Genomic DNA, 18,518 nt, shown 5'->3' with positions numbered 1-18,518 from the left:
TGAGTTGGTGTATTTATGGCTTAACAAATATGGCTAAATATGGCTATGGCTAAACAGATGGATGGATAGATGGATGGATAGTTGATGGTTGCTGGATGGTTGAATAGACTGATAGATAGTTGAGTCAGTGGGTGGGTTGCTGGATGGACAGATGGATAGCTAAGTGGATGGATGGATGAATGGATGGATGGATGGATTTAGTGGGTTGGTGCATGGGTTGGCTGCTGGATGGATAGATGCATGGGCCAGTGGCTTGGTGAGTGGGTTGTAGGATGAACAGTTGGATAACTAAGTGAATGGATGGAAGGATAGATATAGTTGAGTCAGTGGGTTGGTGGATGGGTGAATTGATGACTGAATAGATGGATGGATGGATGGATGGATAGATAGATAGTGGAGTCAGTGGGTTGGTTGCTGGATGGATGGATGGATGGATGGATGGATGGATGGATGGATAGATAGATAGATAGATAGATAGATAGATAGATAGATAGATAGATAGATAGATAGATAGATAGATAGATAGATAGATAGATTGGACTAAAGAGTTTGTTGGAGATACATAAAAAGGATGGGTGGGTAGATGAGTAGACAGTTGAGTAGATTGGCAGGAAGATTAATATGTGGGTGGGTGGATTTATAGGCGTATGGGTAGAAAAAAAGATGGATGGATGAGTTGATGAGTGGGTGGGTGGGTCAATGGATGGGTGTTCACTGTAATCATCACAATCTTATTAAATATCTATTATTTTTTTGTAGCAATTATATAACCAGCTAATTAACTATAATACAGAGAGAGAGACTGTGCACACATGGCCTTTGGAAGTTAGTAGGCCTCCCCCTATACACAAATATACGCACACACACACACACACACACACACACACACACACACACTCACACACATTAACACACAGAACACACACACACACAGACGTGCTATAGAGCAGACATCACCACCATCTGCATTATCTATCTGTGAGCTGCACACAAAAGCCACAGTCACTCTGCTGCATTATTAATAGCAGCTATCAGCTATTCACTGGTACCAGACACAGCTTCACCTCCGCGTCCGACAGCCATAAAACACCTGGACCCACACAGAACCGCTTTCAGAACCAGCTGCTGGGTCTTTAACACCACGCAGAACCGCGGGACATTAATCTCAGATCAGTGTCTCAGAACCACTAGAAAATCAGCACCTATATATCCTCAACGTCCAAACAGCAGCCAACCAACTTCAGCTGCCAAGATAAACTCACTTTTCCCTCTACTCAGTGGCCACTTTATTGGAAACACCCACATTATACCTCCATTCAGTGGCCACTTTATTGGAAACACCCACATTATACCTTCACTTTGTGTCCACTTTAATGGAAACACATGTCTAGTACTTCCACTCACTGTGGCCACTTTATTAGAAACACCTACTATACCTTGTGCTTTCACTTAGTGGCCACTTTATTGGAAACACCCACATTATACCTCCACTCTGTGGCCACTTTATTGGAAACACCCACATTATACCTTCACTCTGTGGCCACTTTAATGGAAACACCCACATTATACCTTCACTTTGTGTCCACTTTAATGGAAACACATGTCTAGTACTTCCACTCACTGTGGCCACTTTATTAGAAACACCTACTATACCTTGTGCTTTCACTTAGTGGCCACTTTATTGGAAACACCCACATTATACCTCCACTCTGTGGCCACTTTATTGGAAACACCCACATTATACCTTCACTCTGTGGCCACTTTAATGGAAACACCCACATTATTACTTCACTCTGTGGCCACTTTAATGGAAACACATGTCTAGTACTTTCACTTACTGTGGCCACTTTATTAGAAACACCTACTATATATTGTACTTCCACTCAGTGGCCCCTTTAATGGAAACACCCACATTATACCTCCACTCTGTGGCCTCTTTATTAGAAACACCTACTATACCTTGTGCTTTCACTTACTGTGGCCACTTTATTAGAAACACCTATACCTTGTGCTTTCACTTACTGTGGCCACTTTATTAGAAACAGCTTCTATACCTTGTGCTTTCACTCACTGTGGCCACTTTATTAGAAACACCTTCTATAACTTGTGCTTTCACTCACTGTGGCCACTTTATTAGAAACACCTACTGTATATTGTGCTTTCATTTACTGTGGCCACTTTATTAGAAACACCTACTATACCTTGTGCTTTCACTCACTGTGGCCACTTTATTAGAAACACCTTCTATAACTTGTGCTTTCACTCACTGTGGCCACTTTATTAGAAACACCTACTGTATATTGTGCTTTCACTCACTGTGGCCACTTTATTAGAAACACCTACTATACCTTGTGCTTTCACTCACTGTGGCCACTTTATTAGAAACACCTACTATACCTTGTGCTTTCACTTACTGTGGCCACTTTATTAGAAACACCTACTGTATATTGTGCTTTCACTCACTGTGGCCACTTTATTAGAAACACCTTCTATAACTTGTGCTTTCACTCACTGTGGCCACTTTATTAGAAACACCTACTGTATATTGTGCTTTCACTTACTGTGGCCACTTTATTAGAAACACCTACTATACCTTGTGCTTTCACTCACTTTGGCCACTTTATTAGAAACACCTTCTATAACTTGTGCTTTCACTCACTGTGGCCACTTTATTAGAAACACCTACTATACCTTGTGCTTTCACTCACTGTGGCCACTTTATTAGAAACACCTACTGTATATTGTGCTTTTACTTACTGTGGCCACTTTATTAGAAACACCTACTGTATATTGTGCTTTTACTTACTGTGGCCACTTTATTAGAAACACCTACTATACCCTGTGCTTTCACTCACTGTGGCCACTTTATTAGAAACACCTACTATACCTTGTGCTTTCACTCACTGTGGCCACTTTATTAGAAACACCTACTGTATATTGTGCTTTTACTTACTGTGGCCACTTTATTAGAAACACCTACTATACCCTGTGCTTTCACTCACTGTGGCCACTTTATTAGAAACACCTACTATACCTTGTGCTTTCACTCACTGTGGCCACTTTATTAGAAACACCTACTGTATATTGTGCTTTTACTTACTGTGGCCACTTTATTAGAAACACCTACTATACCCTGTGCTTTCACTCACTGTGGCCACTTTATTAGAAACACCTACTATACATTGTGCTTTCACTCACTGTGGCCACTTTATTAGAAACACCTACTGTATATTGTGCATTATTGGAAACACTTTGTACATCCACTTGCTGGACACTTTATCAGAAACACCTACCCTATAATTCCACTCAGTGGATATTTAAAGAGATGTGTAAACACTATGTGGTAAAATTGCAGTGTGTCTTTTAGATATGATTAGTGTTCTCCTCCAAGCGTGTTGATCTGAGACAGAGTGTGTGTAAATAAGTGTGTGTCGGTGTGTGTGTGTAATTGAGTGAACTCTGACACCTCTCTTGTATCTGAAGCAGCCCACAGGTGTGACCGTGTTAAATATTTAACGGACGGCTCTTCCTAGAAAGATTAGTCAAAAGATCACACAGACCTTTCTAGGAAGAGCGGATTTAATCAGAGACGCAATTAATAAATAATGAGTCAACAGTAAACTCTTATCCCCATACACAAACTCACAAACAGTTTTAAAACACAAATAAAACATGTGAAAGTCTGTTTCACAATATTTGTATTAATTTATTAATTAATCTTTTGTCCAACTATTTTAATTTAAGCCTTAGTTGTGTGAGAATTAGGGATTTCAGAATAACTAACTGGCAACCCAATTACTGAACTGTTGTATGAATTATATAAAAAATATACAGCTCAATACAGCAATAAGAGACCACTTAAAAATATTAAGTTTTACCAAATTGAAAACCTCTGGAATATAATCAAGAGGACGATGGATGATCACAAACCTGAACTGCTTTGAATGTAAAGTTTTATTCAAAAGCAGTGTGTAAGACTGGTGGAGGAGAACATGATGCCAAGATGCATGAAAACTGTGATTAAAAACCAGAGTTATTGCACCAAATATAGAATAAAACAATAATGTTAATTTTACACAAACATAAACCTATAAATTGCAAAATCAGAGAAACTGATTCAGAAACTGAAGTGCTCTCTTATTTTCTTTCCAGAGCTGTATATAATATTGAGGTCACACACACACAAAAAAAAATTCAAATGTACAAAAAAAAAAAAAAACACCTACCACCGATACTTCCAAACACCTACCTTGCAGTGCCACTTTATTGGAAACAGATGGAACCACAGATCTAGACCCTAGACCCTATAGAGAAGTATATCCAATAGAATAGGACTCTCTGAGGCACATAAATAGATAAATATATGTGATTTGAAAAATCTTGTATTAGGCAGCAAACATTTTTTTTATTAATTTGTTTGTTATTTGATGTTGCAAATCCTACAAAGTGATTATTGCACACTTGCAAAATTGTGATAACATTAAAATTACAAATTGGGCAGCACCACTTTTAAAACCCCTGATTTTAGAAGAAATAAGAATGACTTGTATAGAAATACTTTTCTCCATATATCGTTTATCAGACATATTATATTCATTTGTTTACTGTTCAGTATTTCATCCAGCATATTCTGGTGATTCCAGCCCAATACTGATACCCATATATACTGCTGCGTTTGGGAAGGGCTCTGAGTGATGTATGGGTTTAGGGGCGGGGCAAGAGAGAGCTCTGATTGGCTGAGCTGCAGCAGCATCAGCGTCTCTTGAGGGGCAGATGGTTGGATGTCAGCAGGGGGGGGGGGGGGGGGGGGGGGGGTGGTATTATTGATTGACCAAAATACACAAAAACATCATCCTCACCTATAGCACAGTTGAACCTGAGAGAAAACAGAGCTGCAGAGGCAAAAATTACCACAATAAAAGCGTTTTTAAAGGTTAGAAAAGGTTTTTTTTTATTTTAAGCCGGACTGGTATGTTTCATTACTTTAAAAGGAACACATTTTAGCTAATAATGAAAAACAATATATATATGGTTTAAGGTTTAGTGGCTTTTTAAACCGACAGTCTGTACTCTTTGTGATCTTGGGGATTTGGAGACCTCTCTGGTGGGAATGTGTAATTGCACCCAATATATGAAAAGTACCTTTAAAATTTGAGTGTATGTAATACTGTTAAAAAACATAGAGAGCAAATACATTTAAAACACACAAACCTACCAGACCACCCCTCCCAACTCATTAATTTTGAGACTGCAGCAAAAAAAAAACACAAAAACGCATGAATACAGAAATACAACTAAAGATATAAAAAAAGCTGGATTTAATTGGATATTATTATTATTAAACATGGTGAAAATTTTCCAGTACATTATCGGAGACAAAAAACAGAAATAACTAAATTAAAGGACATTTATAAATGCATCATTATATATTACAGAGTCATGCACACACACTAGCTGTGGTGAACAATGCTGTCGATGTTTTCCTGGATCTCCGCCATCTTCTTCAGCACCTGATTCACCTTCAGCTCATCAAACTCCAAACACACAAACTCCGAGTCCTGAGAGAAAAGAAACAATGAGATTAAACAAAATTCGCTTACATGTTCACATGGACAAATCTAACCAGATGCTGCTGGTCACCATCACTACACCGTGGATAGAGGAACATTAAATTCCTCCATCCTTCTGCACCCAATATCAAGTGCTCAATCAACATCTCTTATCTCTACATGATAACACCTCACAACTTACACAGGTGTGGGCATACCCAAGCCATCGCTTGAACTAACCTTACATTACCAGTTTATTACACAGTACTCTGCCATAGCTGAATTCATTCATTAGAAAAGATTTTTAGATTAGAGTTTCGATTGGGCGCAAAAAATTCAGCCCGACCCGTCCTGCCCCATAAAGCCCAAACCCGATTTAAACCCCACATTTTTTTAAAGTAAGTTTATTTTCGGGCTGTTTGAATGATCAAAATCTGTTTAGAATGACGTTAATTAACATTGCAACTAGGGGTGGGTGATATGGCTCTAAAATAATATCACGATATTTCAGGGTATTTTTGCGATAACGATATACTTGGCAATATAGGAAAACTAAAATAATGAATTAATTTCAGGAATATAGTATAATAGTATAACAGAATAATCATAATGTGGCAAAATAAATAATATAGCATAAAATAATATAATGCAGCAAATAATATTGCAGAATATTTAGTGCATGCATATAAACTGCAAACTAAAACAATTATACAATAAATACACCTAAAGCTTCACAGTAAATATTAGACTACTTTTAAGACAGAACAGCCCTATTATCACGATATGGATTTTTAATATCATGATATTTCTGTGTCACGATATATTGTATACAATATAATATTGCCCACCGCTAACTGCAACACTGAAGAAGCACAGACCTGTTATTAATTAAAAAATACCCTGTCTACTCTAATACAATTAACAATGTTTAAGAAAATTAAATGCTTTCTAAACATTTTTTTTTATTTAAAACATATAGCCTTAGTGTAACACACACACATGACGTGTGCTATGTACTGCCCAAAAATGTAACTGAAATAGACCAAGAACAAGAACACAAATTACAGTGACTTTCATTTACTCTAATATTATTAACCATGTTTAAAAATATTAAATACTTTCTGAACAAACTTTTTAAATTATTTTGTATTTTAAGCATATAGACTATGTGCAAAACACATAAAATATGCAGTGCTCACGGCGCAGTTCCATCCAGAGCTGCATGATTTATAATATTGTACCTCGTGCAACATTTTATTTAGAACCCAGTTTGATTTGTTTCTTTACTACAGTTTATTGTGATTATCACGCTGTAGCTTTATATAAAATAAAAATAGCAGAACACGGGTTCAGGCAGAGAGTCTACGCTCTAGAAGGGATGCACAGGCATTAACACACACACACACACACACACACACACACACACACACACACACACACACACACTCCGTTTACGGTAAACTTCTTAGCACACAATCAAGCACTTAACCCCCTCTGAACAGAGATTGCGGAGACACACTTACGATAACACACACACACATTAACCAGAGTGAGGGAAATACAATACTTTCATTAAGGTGTGTGTGTGTGTGGAACTTTTATTTCCCAGAGGCACAGTGGATCAACAGCAGCCGCTGACATGTCTCTCCAACCCATCACTGATCATCAGTAAATTTTACATTTCATTTGTAAATAAAGGGATCAGAGTCTGGAGGAAGAGTGGAGAGACACACAGTCCAAACTGCTTCAGGTCTAGTGTGAAGTTTCCACCAATCAGTGATGGTTTGGAGAGACATGCTAATCATCTGCTGGTGTTGATCCACTGTGTTTTATTATCAAGTATAAAGTCAGTGCAGTTTTGTTTTCCCACAAAATCTAAAAGCAACTGACAACTTTCAGAGCGAATGAAGGAACTTCACTCCTTCGTTTCTTTGTTTTTACTATGAGTGAATGATCTACTGAGCTCTGAGTTTCCTCTTCTGAAGTCTCCATTGCTCCACCAGCCGCTCACGTTCACTGAAACTAAGCTGGATCCTCTTTTAGAGGCTGTACGTGTGACGTAAGTACGTAAAGACACGTGATGTGGCTAGAAGAAGAACTCCTATGAAAAGTGACCAGACACCCCAGTTTTTAGAATGAATATATAATAATATATTATTAGGCTTAGCAGGGATGGTGGTTTCAGAACACTGGTACCCTTAAACACTATATTTTATAAATATTTTTCTTCATTCAGAAATGCTTCTGCTTTCAGCTTCCTAATGCTCAGATAACCAGCTTTACTCTAAATGATCCAGAAGCCCTGTTCAGAGCTCGTGTTCAGTGCTCTATAATATTAATCACAGACATGCAGAGTCATTATCTGAGAGACAGGCGCTCTGACTGGATTCATTCAGCTGTGATTTTACCTGCATGAATTATAGGGCAAGTCTGGGCTAGACCTGCTGCTCACCTACACAAAACCACAGCAGATTTCCTGACGCAGGAGCAAACAGACCCGTCCTGCTCATCCCCACACCTGTAATTATCTCCCGCTCTGATTACCGGCTGGTGGACCGGCGGTCACAACAAAGCAAAGCCCTCTAACAAACAGCAAACCAACAACCGGACAGCAAACAAAATAAAACAAAGAGTCATTCAATATCGATGAAAAAAAAATAAAAATACTAAATTCAGCATATTAAATTATTTAAATAAACAGAAATTGTGCTTAAAACGATGTACACACGTGTTTGTTGAGTATTTGTACTAATTTATGCTTAAAAAAATAGGGCTGTCGATCGATTAAAATAAGAATAACCCAATTAATCACAATTAACTACATTTTTTCTTCTTTAAACTGATGGATATTTAAATGTTAAATAAAATAATTAAATATAACATCAAACGAGCGTGGTTTTATTTAGATTCCAAAACTTTTGATTAAATGTATCTTGTATCTTTTTAACTTTTTTTTTTTCCTTATTAATACGTCACCAGGCTGTGAAAAAAAAGAAGTAAATTATGGGAAAGATGAGGCCAAAATAATAATAATTCATTTTTGTTAAAGCGATTGAGGCATTAAAGTTTAAAGGCCAATCTGTGTGAGTTATTCAAAAAAAAAAAAAAAAAAAAAAATTATATATATATATATATATATATATATATATATATATATATATATATATATATATAAATATAAATTGCTTTAGGCACAATTTGTATATATTTGATTTATTTAACAGGTATCGAAATGCCAGTTTATATATATATATATATATATATATATATATATATTATATATATATAGTGCCTAAAGCGATGCACAACTATTTTTTCTAGTACCAGTTATATTTCAATTAAAAGTCACAAACATCTGTGTTAAATAGGAAAAATGAAGGACAGATTCGTTTTAAGGTTCAGATTCTGAATCTGAAGTGAGTAAGTAACAGAGAAACAGAGAGAGAGAGAGAGAGAGAAGAGGAGGGAGGTGTAAGACAGTGTAAGTTAGTTATAATATTTAATCCATATTTCAACATAACAAGTAATCAAATCAGATTGAGAGTGTAGACATCTCTCTAAACATTGTGAATACGTCACTAGAATGTGTAAAAAGAGTAAATTACAATGTGGATCACAAAATGCTATTCACTACCATGTATTCTGGGAATGCCCTGTTATTAAGAAATACTGGAGAGGCATACACAGTGCATTAGAGGAGATTTTGGAGATTCTCTTAGACTTTAGATTTTAATGTTTTATATTTGGGGAAAAAAAACCCATGGAAACATGGAGTGCTTTAGTTAAATATTTATTTAGAGTACTACTGGCAACAAGTAAAAATGCGTTGACTAGAAACTGGCTTCAATCAAACTCACCACGAATAGGAGACTGGATTAATGTTGTGAAAGATGTCTTTGTTAGGGGTGGGCGATATGGCCCAAAAATAATATCACGATATTTTATGGTATTTTTGCGATAACAATACTCTTGGTGATATGACAAAACACTGATTCATTTTTTTAATAATACACTACTGCACAATATTAATATTGCCCTCTAAATATCTCCATATATCCACCACTTCAGTAAAAACAGCAAAAATGTCCTACCAATATGTGTTAATTAGGGGTGGGTGATATGGCACGATATTTCAGGGTTTAATATCGTTCACGATATTTGAAAATGTTGCCGATATTATCGTGTACGATATGATATGGCACACCCCTAATCTCTATAATAGAAAAAATAACCTTTTGGTTAAAAATCCAAAGTGATAGATTTAATATATACTGGGCAAATTACATTAAATCTGACTAACCCAATGTATTTACTTTATAGGACACTCACTGTAATCTCCCTCAAACCCTGTAAATAGTTTAACACTTAGGAAGTACATAACCTGTAATGTTATAGAGAATGTAAGTAATGGATGTTGAGGAGGCTGTATGAAAGTATATATGTGTACATGTATGTATGAGAATATATGGGTATATGTGAGCAAGTGCAGATCTGTGTGTATGTGTCTAGATATGTGTCTGTACGTATGTGTACCTATGCATAGAAGACTGTACTTTTATGGTATATCTTGTCAACCATACTTATTGATGTGAAGAATTTGTAAAGAAATATTGTATATATAATGTATATATGTGTGTGTGTGTATATATATATATATATATATATATATATATATATATATATACATATATGTGTGTATATATGTATATATATGTGTGTATATATATGTATATATATGTGTGTGTATATATATATATATATATATATATATATATATATATATATATATATATATATATTCCCAGAGTCATTATTGTTGCCGGAGTGAGTTCTTGAGTCATGAGGGTTTTTATCACACAAACCCAAACCCTTCAGCCAGCGCCCACCATTAAAACTCATAAATATATTAATGCCAGCTGCTGCAACACCACTGATAAGCACAAGAGTTCAGCACAAGAGCTCCAACTCTAACACTGATAAGCCTGTGCTGGGCAGAGTGATACAGGGTTTTGGCAGGAATGTGCCACAGAGAAAGAGCCGGATACGATTAAAAAACGACTGTATGAGGGAGGAATTTACAGCTACTGCAGAGAAAAGCTAAGCTAAAAATTGTTTTTAATATAAATATATATTTAAAGCATTTACAGAATAATAAATTGTTAATAAAAGCTCAGAAAAATAAGCTAAAGCTAAATTATTCAGCCTAATTTTAATTCCATTTTTTATCCCATTTTCTCCCCAATTTACAAGACCAATTACTCAACCCACTCATAAGGACTTCCCCTAGTAATCACTAGTAATGCCTCAACATTGTGCTCTCTCAGGGCTCTGGCTGCTGACGGTAAGCTGCATGACCGGGATTCGAACCAGTGATTTCCCAATCATAGTGGCAGCGACTTAGTCCGCTGGACCACTCAAAGCCCATTCAACATCATTTTGGAGCGTTTCTATTGGTCAACTCAAGATTACTAGTGTTATCAATGCTAATGCATGTGATTAATCTGGGATTTTAACATGCTATTTTTTTTAACAGAAATTAAATCACATTGCATTTACAGAGCCTGGTAATATATTTGTATTTTAGTCTTACTAAGCAATACAACAGCATTGATACAGTCTCCTACCTTAAAATACAGAGAATTACAAAGATTACTTTTTTTATCATGATCTTAATCGTGATTAATCACAGAATAGTGTTGTGATTATTACAATTATGGGTACCACTTTAAAATAAGACTACCTTTATAAAAGGGTTTTGAATGGTTTATAAAGAAGTTTATTAACGATTAATAATTAGGTTGCAAATACTTTAAAACCCATCAATAAGCAGTTAATAAATACATAACATGTAAATATTTTTTTTTTGTGATAAAAACAGTAATTTCACACTTAAACCTAAACTGTCAAATCCCGTATCTTTCTAGATACTGACCTTACTTTGTGTTTTCCATTAATCAGCCTGTAATCAAGCTGTAAAATTGATATATTTACTATAAATTACTATAAATGTTGAATTAAATGACCAAGCAAACAACGAGTCACTGTTGCCTTATTAATTGATGCTTTGCATCAAACTGCTTATGAATGGATTTTAAGGCATTTACAACCTAATTAATAATGATTAATAATCTAATTTATAAACCATTTATAAACCCTTTATAAGGGTAGTCTTATTTTAAAGTGGTACCCCAATTGTGTTTTACAGCAACAGACACAGCCAATATTAATATAATTCTTCGTTTTTCAATTCCTTATTTTAGTTACATTTAAATCAATATTTTAAAACACTTCAGGATTACAAAAAACAAGTGTAATTAATCAGGATTAATTGAGATTAATCACAGAATACTGCTGCTGTGATTATTATAATATTATTGGCATTATTATACATGCCAATATATGCTAAATTGTCCATCTTGTACAGCTTGTATGTATGTATGTGTATATATATATATATATATATATATATATATATATATATATATATATATATATATATATAAAGCTGAAAAATATGATTTCTGTGTAGTATAAAATCTCAAACACTATATATAGTCAGAAAAGGCTAATTTTAGGTACTTTTTTTACCTTTTAAGCTGCAAAAAGGCACAATACTCATCTAATAATCCTAATATTGTTAAACTAACCTACTATCACTAATATGAATCTACTCAAAACAAATGTACTTCTATATGGCAGTAGTTCTGAAAGACTGCAGGCGCTGAGCAGGTGAGGTGTGGATGTAAATCCTGTGGTCCGGCTCTGGCAGCTCTCAGAAGGGCCGGTCTGCTGTGTTGTGCTGTGGTTGATGAGGAGTTGTGGGTGGTACACGTGCAATTACGAGCATCATACAGACCACTGCAGCCAAACGCAGCCAAACAAAGCCTCTGCCTTACCCCACCCCACCCTGTCCCTTTATAATTCCCCCTATAATTCACTTATTCTCTATAATCTTACATCATATCCGTCTCATTTAGACTATTTAACAGCAGACTATTAGTTTGGCTGGATGTGAGCTCGTCCTACATTTGTTTATTAGGGTTGCCAGGCACTCTGCTGACTCACACAGTCAATAAAACCAGACAATTATATCATTTCACTCAGACAGCGCGCACCACCTTACTGTTTCTCCACAAATTAAAGGAATTAATACAGAATTTGTCCCTAATTTTGCTGAAAAAAACCTCGTTGCTCAATGTTACACGGTATACAAACACTAGAATTTTTTTTCAAAACTTTATTACTGTATTTATCACACTATAAAGCCTTATCAGGACGGGATTAGTTTCTCAGGAAGATATTGCACACTTCCTCTAATCAGTGATAAAACTTTTGCTTCCGGACTGCAATAAAAAACAAAACAGGAGGACAGTACGTTTTTTTTTTTTTTATTACTTTCTCGGACACATGACATCATGTTCAGTAGCTCCTCCACTTCCACTCGCTGTTGTGTTTTTTTTATGTGGATTTCTGTGGAAACAGGGCGTGCCCAAACTGTAAGTACGGAGCCTGGCAGTGGACAAATAGCTATTTTATTAAACGCGCGGTGAGGAAACTCAGAGATGTGAGTCTGAACGGGACTAAAATTTTCAGAGGACCACGAAAAGAGTTCAGCGAAAAACAGTAGATAATTCAGCCTGTAATTTTCTCTCAGAGGACATCTGAGAAAAACACAAACATGGTCGTTCTGGACGAGAATAAAATCAGAGGATAAAAAAAAAACACAAAAAAGAAAATTACCCCAGAACCCCTTGAGAAACTAATCCCGTGCAATTAAGGCTTCTGGCATTAAAATACTTTAGTCTGCTGCTAACCCTGGCTAGCACTGCTGTAGCAGTATTAACATTAGCCACTAATCACACTAAGTGCTTTCACCGTTCAGAGGTGAGTATATCAGACTATTAGCACAGTTACAGTGTTAAAACAAGCTACATGGGACAAACTGTTAGCTAATATCGCCCTGGTTTACCGGAACACTCAGTGTTACTTAATGTACCTCTGTCAAGCAAGATTAGCCGCTAACTACAACTAGCTCTAGCAGTTAGCAGCTAATGCCAATGCTGCTGCACCCAGCTTTACTGGAAATCTGGAAATCTAAGCTTACTGTAAATAAACGGAAGTTCTTTACTCACCCAAATAAACAGTTTTCAGGAGAGAAATCTGTGTAGATTAACAACCAGCACTCGACTGACTTTAAAATATATATATATTTTTTTTTTAAAGAATTACAGTTTTGTTAACTTAGCTTAGTTTAGAATTAGAAGTAAAACATGGTGACACCCCTGTTTCTTACTAGTGTCGTATAATGCGCCTTGTAATCCAGTATGCTTTATGTATTAAAAATGGTACAATACAAAATTCATTTAGTACCGCTACTTTAACCCAATCTGCACCATACTGTAAACCCACCAATTGTCTGAACTCAAACAAATTAAGCCAGTTTTACAGAAAATGATATATATATATATATATTGAGTTAGCTGATCATTTGTGGAAACTTATACATTCAAACAGAGATCTTTGAGTTGAATCAACTTATAAAAACCTTAAAGTTTAATCCCCACCAAAAAAACAAAGGTCACACACTCTAAAATTTAGTTGGATCTTCTTTAGCTTTGATTGCTTTGACGCATTTACTGTGGCATTGTTTCAATAAGCTTCTGCAATATAACAAGATTTATTTTAATCCAGTGTTGCTGCATTAATTTTTTACCAAGATCTTGCAGCAGCATTGATGATGGTAGAGTCTGACCACTGCACAAAGCAGCTCTTCTCCATCCAGCACATCCCAAAGATTCTCAAGATCTGGGTTAAGATCTGGACTCTGTGGTGAACTCTCTCTCAATTCATGAACCCTGAACTCTTTCACAATTCCAGCCCCATGAATCCTGACATTGTCTTATCTTGGAATATATATAAATGTGTCATTGATGGAATAACCTGGTCTATATTTAGTATATTCAGGTGGTCAGCTGACCTCATCAACCCCACATCATTTACCTACTTAATATAATGATATAATAGATTTACCATATCACTGAGCCCTCGCACTGTGTGCTGACATACAATAGGAACGCCACTGATAAGCTCAAGGGTTCACAAACAGCTCCAAATCCAACACTGATAAGCCTGACCTGGTTTGAGTGATCCAGGGTTTTTGGCAGGAACGTGCCACACGGCTGTTTATAATATATATTACAATATTAACTTTCTCCAAAAGGTCCTGATTATGTAAAAAGGCAAAAAAAAAAAAAGCTAATAAAGCCATTCAAAGTCATTTTTCTGCGTTTCTATTGGTAAATTCATCATTACTTGTGCTGTCAATGCTAACAAATCAAAGCATCTGATTTATCTGGAAACTCGTAACATAACATTTTATGCGCAAATTAATCACGTTATGTGTACAGGGACTGGTGATACATTAGTGGTTTTATTTAATGACACTACTGCTGAGTTCAAACCTATAATAATAAATAATTACATATAATAATTTATGCTGAAATATGGATTAGACCTCATAAATCTAAACTAAATCTCACACATTCTAACAGCTCTAAAGGTGCATCTTAAAAATATATATATTTTTTTAAAACATTAAAAAATTACTTTATTTTAGTAATTCAGTGCAGTTTTGTTTTCCCGCAAAATCTTACAGCACTTCATGCTTCCCTCTGCTACTGACAACTTGTACGGAGATGTGGATTTCATTTTTCAGCAGGACTTGGCACACTGCCCACACTTCTAACAGTACAAATTGGTCTTAAATTATATTCTAATTTTCTGAGACACTGATTTTTGGGTTTTCATTCAAAACAAGATGCGGTTTTGAGCCGAAATCTGATTCACTCGTGTCATGCAGCAGTATGGGTACAACGCCTAGAATGTGAACCAATCAGTGTGAAGTATTGGAGTGATTCCACCCTGATGATAGGATGTAGTACACTGTTACTCAGTGTAACAAACACGCTAGCCCTTGGTTGAGACTCACCTGTCCGCTCCGGCCCAGTTCCAGCTCCACCAGAGCCACAGGTGTGTTGGATGAGCTCCCCCTGCTGGAGGCGGTCTGCAGGTCCACCCTCCAGTTCACGCTCCTCAGGCCGGGCTCCCAGCGGCTCTGAGCCAGCAGACTCTCTCTGATCCGGGTCCTGTGAGCCTTCCAGAACCGGCCCAGAGCCGCCGCCTGCTCAGAACTCAGACCTGCACCACCCTGCTTCCTCGTCTGAGCCGTCAGGAACGCCTCCAACTGAGCCTGGTCCATATCTGCTGTAGCCATGGACTGAAAGAGAGAGAGAGAGAGAGAGACAGACAGAGAGAGAGACAGAGAGAGAGAGAGAGTTAGGTGAACTAAGGGAAGCTCTAGGTTAATAAGATGCTGCCATCTGCTGGTGATGGGCAACATTCCACATTATTAAATGCATTCAACTGACAGACAGACAGACAATAAATGAACAGACATATCTATATATCTATATATCTATATATATATATATATATATATATATATATATATATATATACACATACAGACATATTGGCTACGTTCACAATACTCAAATACATTTTTTTGCTCAGATCTTGTCGGTTCACATTCACTGTAAATGTAAGTGATCTGTATCTGTGTGTAACGTGAACGAATCTGTCCCTGAAACTCCTCTCATGCTGCACATTGATACCTGTATAAACGTCTCCTTCTTCACCAACAACAACAAAAAACTCATATTAGAGAGACGAGAGACTCGTAGCTCTATAAAGGGAAATGGATGAGTTAGCAGCTCATATGTGGAGCATCTTTTGCTGGAGTGGAGAAACAGTATACAGCTGGTTTGAAGTTCATGCTCAGGTCGAGGAGGTGAAAAAAGGCCAGGCGGTTTGCTTTTGCTGTTTTTTTGCAGCTATAGCTGCACAGCTGCACCAAGAAATGCAGTGTGGGTACGAGAGAGAGGCACATAGTGCTAATGCTAAAGCGTAATAGCAAAAAGACAAATTAATTCTGATTTGACCATTCACATTCATGTCGCATGAACATGAGGACTAAAATCTGATTTGAAAAAAAAAAATCACGTTCACACAGCCATAAAAAAATCAGATCTGAGCCACATGGAGCAAAAAATCCGATTTGAGTCACTTCAGCCTGGTAATGTGAACATAGCCAAAGAAAGATGAACAAAGACAGGGAGAGGGACGGATAGGGACATGGATATATGGTGTGTATATGTGTGTGTGTGTGTGGTCAGATAGATGGATAGACAAAATAAAAAGAAGGCAACAAATTAACAGAGACAGACAAAAAGAAAACACAAAAAGACATACAGACAGATTAATAGACAGAGAGAGAGGAAGAGATAAAAGGCTTAAAAATAACTTTGAAAGTATTCTCAAGTGCAGTCAAAAAGACCATCAAAAACGTTATGATGAAACTGGCTTTCATCAGGGACGTCCCAGGGAAGGAAGTTAACCCCAAAAATCAGTGTCTCAGAGACTCATACCAGTTGGTACTTTTGGCAGTGTGCCAAGTCCTGCTGGAAAATGAAATCTGCATCTCCATAAAAGTTGTCAGTAGCAGAGGGAAGCATGAAGTGCTGTAAGATTTTAGACTTGATAATAAAACACAGTGGATCAACACCAGCAGATGACACGTCTCTCCAAACCATCACTGATTGGTGGAAACTTCACACGAGACCTCAAGCAGTTTGGACTGTGTGTCTCTCCACTCTTCCTCCAGACTCTGATCCCTTGAGTTCCTTTAAATGAAATGTAAAATTTACTGATGATCAGTGATGGTTTGGAGAGACATGTCATCTGCTGGTGTTGATCCACTGTGTTTTATTATCAAGTCTAAAGTCAGTGCAGTTTTGTTTGCCCACAAAATCTTACAGCACTTCTCTCTGCTACTGACAACTTTTATGGAGATGCGGATTTCATTTTCCAGCAGGATTTGACACACTGTCCACACTGCTAAAAGTAACAATTGTTCTTATATAATATTCTAATTTTCTGACAAACTGATTTTTGGGTTTTTATCAGTAACTCTTCAATGATATTCTATTTTTTGAGATGCACTAGTAACTGTGTGTGTGTATACAGTGTGTAAATATATATTTAGTGTGTGTGTGTGTGTGTGTGTGTGTACCTTGAGAATGCCTCTGAGCTTGTGGTAGAGGGTGTGGAAGTCCTCGGGGGGCAGGTTGGGGTATAACTGGGATCTGAGCAGCTCCTCGCTGATCTCAGTATTACAGTAATAGAGAGACTGGGCGAGTCCGGCCAGCAGCCCCGCCAGAGCCTTCACCCCCTCTGCCTCCGCCACTGCCGCCATACTACCTCCTCCTCCACTGCTGCTGCTGCTGCTGGTGCCGCGAGTCAGCTGACTCCAGTCACGCGGCGGAAACCAACCCAACAGCCGACCAATAACATTAAAGCGCGAGGACGCGGCTTATCTCAATCCTAGAGTAAGTGTACACTACCAAGTGAGCAAGGGAACAAGGGCGTTCCATAGAACAGAGGCTGCGTCCAGAAACCCCAAAAGTGTCTCCTTTTTCCTACAGATCCTCCTCCTCTCCTCCGTGACCCGGAAACTGATTTCGTGACGCCATCTTGCCGCCTGTCCGAATACCGTAGGAGACGAAAGAAGACGCTTAAAATCCACCTGTAGTAGCCTTCCAACGGAGGGTGCATCAGTGCATCCTACTCCGGAAGACTTTTAAGGATTTCCAATGACATCACTGCATCCACGCCCACAGAGCACGCGAAAATGGAGAAGGCAACGCCCAAATATACGTCATAAACATATTAATCAACTAGGTTCCTTATCTAATTAAACAGCCAGTAAAGCAGTAATATAATTTATAGTTTAGATAAACTGTATGCTCAGTAAAACTATATTTATGACCCTATGTGTATCATGTTATACATATAAAAACATATATTATTTATAATATATATATATATATATATATATATAATTTTAATTAA

General features: G+C 37.0%; 1 protein-coding gene and 1 long non-coding RNA gene across 2 annotated transcripts in view; one reads left to right on the top strand and one right to left on the bottom strand.

Moving 5' to 3' along the window:
• The window catches only part of LOC125785566 (uncharacterized), a 111,403-nt gene that overhangs the window by 42,720 nt on the left and 50,165 nt on the right, over positions 1 to 18,518 (top strand). The gene's annotated exons all lie outside the window — the stretch shown is intronic.
• On the bottom strand, positions 5,304 to 17,907 carry commd1 (copper metabolism (Murr1) domain containing 1). Its single transcript, XM_022674551.2, has 3 exons — positions 17,680 to 17,907; positions 15,538 to 15,825; positions 5,304 to 5,558 (listed from the first exon to the last, which is right to left on the bottom strand). Exons 1-3 carry the CDS (start codon positions 17,860 to 17,862, stop codon positions 5,451 to 5,453), a joined length of 579 nt encoding a protein of 192 aa, XP_022530272.2. The 5' UTR covers positions 17,863 to 17,907; the 3' UTR covers positions 5,304 to 5,450.

This window comes from Astyanax mexicanus, chromosome 21, assembly GCF_023375975.1.
Source record: "Astyanax mexicanus isolate ESR-SI-001 chromosome 21, AstMex3_surface, whole genome shotgun sequence".
Taxonomy (NCBI): Eukaryota; Metazoa; Chordata; class Actinopteri; order Characiformes; family Acestrorhamphidae; genus Astyanax; species Astyanax mexicanus.
The sequence above is the reverse complement of the archived record's forward strand: the minus strand, read 5'-3'. Positions and strand labels throughout refer to the sequence as shown.